At 44.8% G+C, this 4,050-nt stretch overlaps 1 protein-coding gene across 1 annotated transcript; it reads left to right on the top strand.

The window, feature by feature from the left end:
• Positions 1 to 581: 581 nt before the first annotated feature.
• On the top strand, positions 582 to 3,745 carry LOC104516741 (ubiquitin carboxyl-terminal hydrolase 8; the record flags this gene model as incomplete). Its single annotated transcript, XM_010161174.1, has 6 exons — positions 582 to 791; positions 1,310 to 1,520; positions 1,821 to 2,057; positions 2,572 to 2,714; positions 3,198 to 3,330; positions 3,530 to 3,745. Coding segments are annotated over 6 exons (1,120 nt in total), but the record flags the coding sequence as incomplete, so codon positions are not given.
• Between the last annotated feature and the right edge of the window lie 305 nt (positions 3,746 to 4,050).

Below are 4,050 nucleotides of genomic sequence, written 5' to 3'. Positions count from 1 at the left end.
TCTTTCCTGGATGAACCCAGCACACCATCCGTCACACTGCCGCTCCTGCCGTAGGATGGCTTTGGGACTTGGTGTGTCAGTAACCTTGGCTAAGTGGGTTTGAAAGGATGCGAGAACGAGAGGCTTAAATTTCGTTGCCAAAAGCTCAGGTGTAGAGCGGTTACCTTCTGATTAACAACGTGATTCTTACGTTCTGATGTGAATTTCAGAGGTTCCAGTGTAATTGGGCAGTAGTTGCTTTTGAAGTTGTGGCATTCGTGTTAACGTACGAAATGCCAGTTTTCTGACCACTTGGGAGATGCAGAGTTCTCAGTTTTTAAGCTGCCTTAAATCAACAGCTAATTTTTCATCTGGGAATTGAGGAAAGACCCCACAGGTAACTGATGGAGCCGGTAACTCGGCCTCGTTACAGGATGGATTTCTCGCTATTGCGGTGGCAGGATTTGAATCCCTCTGGTGCCGGCATTCGGTGACATCCTGTGCTGGGCTGTTTCCTTTCCCGTGACAGAGGGTGGTTCGTTGGCTCATGTGCATGGCCTTGCCAAGTCTGAGACTCCTAAAAAAGAATGTCTTCCCTGCAGGCCAGCCTGTTACACGAAAGCAGAAATATCAAGACTCTCTGCATCCCAAATTCGGAATCTTAATCCTGTGTTTGGGGGATCGGGACCAGCTCTCACGGGACTTCGGAATCTAGGGAACACTTGCTATATGAATTCCATATTACAGTGTCTGTGCAATGCACCGCACCTGGCGGATTACTTCAACAGAAACTTTCAAGATGATATCAACAGGTAAAAACCTCTTCTCAGCGTTTAATTTAGAATTGAAGGGGAAAAAAAGTCTGCCTTGACAATTGTTCATTAAAAAACCCCAATCACTTGGTGGTTTTTAAGTATAGGCAGGTGCTGACCTGTGAGAGTCTTGATGTTTTCAAGATCTGTGTCACACAGAAACAGACAAAGTAGGTTTTACTGGACAGTCATAACTTAGGTTGTGCTTTCCACGCTCATAAACGTGGGTGGGTTTAGGAGACTCCACTGCCAACAGAACAGTTAAAAGCAGTTTACAGAACAAGCTGGAAACAGCCGTGCCACCCACCAGCCCAGTCTTGAACAGGGAACCAAATTACAGTGCCAAAGCAGACAAGAATCTTAACTCTAACAGCCAGTTTTTCTAATTATAAAGAGATTATAATTTCTAATAAATTATTTGGAAATTGGGATAACAACTTGAATTAATAACAGTAATATTAAAAGTTGTTTGAAGGGCTCACTGCATTGTGGGGTTTTTTTTCTGTTGAATTGTATAGGTCAAACTTCCTGGGGCACAAAGGCGAAGTGGCTGAAGAGTTTGGTGTAATAATGAAAGCTTTATGGACGGGACAGTATAAATGCATCAGTCCAAAAGACTTTAAAATTACAATCGGGAAGATTAACGACCAGTTTGCAGGATATAGCCAACAGGACTCCCAAGAATTGCTTCTCTTTCTGATGGATGGCTTGCATGAAGACCTAAACAAAGTAAGCAGTACACTGGTAACATGTTACACATCTGCCAGGTGATCACGAGAAATAAACTCCTTTATTTCATAAGAAGACTGTGTGTCTGGAACCTTGGATAGGAGGAAATGCCAGTATTCAGAATGAAAGTAGGAATTTAATTTACTGAGGGGAGTCATGGAAGAGGCCTAACGAGATAAGGAATGGATGGCAACGCTGACATGTTTAAATATTCTGGCAAACGTTCAATAGTGTGCTTGCCTCTTCCTGCTTTTGCATCTGTTAATATGTGGCTAAGGTATTTAAACTTCTGTTTCCCAGGCTGACAACAGGAAAAGATACAAGGAAGAAAACAACGATCACCTTGACGACTTCAAAGCAGCGGAAGTGGCCTGGCGCAAACACAAACAGCTCAACGAGTCCATCATCGTGGCGCTCTTCCAAGGCCAGTTCAAATCTACAGTGCAGTGTCTTACGTGTCACAAGAAGTCCCGAACCTTCGAGGCGTTCATGTATTTGTCGTTACCGCTGGCGTCCACCAGTAAATGCACGCTGCAGGTAGGGTGCAACCAGGGAGAAACGGTTCCTGAAGGCAAAACCTTGCTCTGGGGCTTGGTTACGGTGTTGCATCTGCTCAGCCCCTTGCTGAAGGGATTGGGCAGTGTTCCAGCTTCATTTACACTAATCTGAATGTTGAACAGATCTGAGTCTTCGTTATTTTTTCATTCTTGTAAAGTTTAAAAGAGTAAGTCGTTGCTGAAACACTTTAAACTAGAAGCAGGATGGAAATACTGAAGCTGCTGTAGCAGAGAAGACGTATAATACCTGCTTTTGTAGGTCGTAGTATAAATATTCTGTGTTTTTAAAGAAAATCCTATGTTTTGAAGCACTTGGACTCGTTAATACATACCGTAAAATGTGCTTTCGCACGTGGGTTTGACTCGCTTCTCCTCGTTTTGGTGAAACACAGCACACAGATAATTGACGCAGCGTAACGACCACATAGGAAACAAACTGCTGCTGCTTTTGTGAACACCCGCCCTTCACAGTCTGTGCTTGTGTTTCCTTTTAGGAATGCCTTAGATTGTTCTCCAAAGAGGAAAAGCTCACTGATAACAACAGGTTTTACTGTAGCCATTGTAAAACTCGGAGGGATTCTTTGAAAAAAATAGAAATTTGGAAGTTACCGCCTGTTCTTCTTGTGCACTTGAAACGGTAAGAGAAGGGGTGATGGGTGACAGTGAGTTAGGGTGAAGTGACCAGGCTTTGCTGGAGGTTGATTGCTCCAGTGCAACAGCTAATTGTCTCTAATTAGAGAAAGTTCTGCATGTCTGGGCCCGGCTGGATGAGGCTTGGAGCAACCTGGTCTAGTGGAAGGTGTCCCTGCCCATGGCAGGGGGGTTGGAACTGGATGGGCTTTAAGGTCCCTTCCAACCCAAACCAGTCTGTGTCTTTTCCGGGTGTAGCGCTGCAAGAATTTCATTTTCACCTGACGCCTCTTCATTAGGCTGTAGTTCACGAAGCACGTTCTCAAGTCATCTCTCTCCATCTGTGCTGAGAAGCACACGTGCAAGCGTTAACAAAACCGTGGGCCCAAGGCTTTAGTTGAGGACATGTACCAGAAAACACACACGTGTAATATTCTTAAATAGCTTGTGAACAACCTGTGACTTTTCACTATGCTTTTGAATCCTCTAGATTTTCCTACGATGGAAGATGGAAGCAAAAGCTTCAAACTTCAGTAGATTTCCCATTGGAAACTCTTGACCTTTCACAGTATGTTATTGGTCCAAAGAATAACGTGAAGAGATACAACCTGTTCTCGGTGTCGGTGAGTAACCGCGTCCCGTTTCAAAGCTGAGCTGCTCTTGACACCGAGGCTCGGCCTGTGTGATTCCTCGAGGTTTGCAGGCTGCCTGCCTCCGTGCAGATTGAGTTAATGACACAGAGAAAATCTCACACCCTGCTTTATTTCCCTAAATAAACGGCAGCTTTCCAGGCTGTCGGTTCATTGCTGCTCTCCTTTACAGAACCATTATGGCGGGCTGGACGGAGGGCACTACACAGCCTACTGCAAAAACGCCGTAAAACAACGCTGGTTCAAGTTCGATGACCACGAAGTGTCCGAGATCTCGGCGTCATCTGTGAAATCCTCGGCTGCCTACATTCTCTTTTACACCTCCTATGAACAGCGCGCGGTGGATATGGCCACGTAAAGTAGCGCGGGGTCGAGACAACTGGTGTTCTTTCGGGAAGAGGTATGGGAACGCGTACAGATGCGTGGAATGCCGGCGGACATAGGTACGGGGCTGGTTCGCAGCAGCTTTTCGGCAGGCAAGCTCTTTCTGGTCAGTACTAGTGCTTAAAAATCAGAGGGCTGATTAGTAATGCTTGTGGTGATACTGCCATCCGTGAAACCGTTTAAAAAGCATACGTGCATTACCGTTTATTTAAAAAACCAACTCTATTTTTAGTCTGCTCCAAAATTAAATTCTAGCTTAGTCATCTGAAATCTATTAACAGGTAGTTTGAAATGTCTTAAAATCCCAAG

The sequence above is a fragment of the Eurypyga helias genome, unplaced genomic scaffold (genome assembly GCF_000690775.1).
Source record: "Eurypyga helias isolate BGI_N326 unplaced genomic scaffold, ASM69077v1 scaffold11701, whole genome shotgun sequence".
NCBI classification, from domain to species: domain Eukaryota; kingdom Metazoa; phylum Chordata; class Aves; order Eurypygiformes; family Eurypygidae; genus Eurypyga; species Eurypyga helias.
The sequence above is the reverse complement of the archived record's forward strand: the minus strand, read 5'-3'. Positions and strand labels throughout refer to the sequence as shown.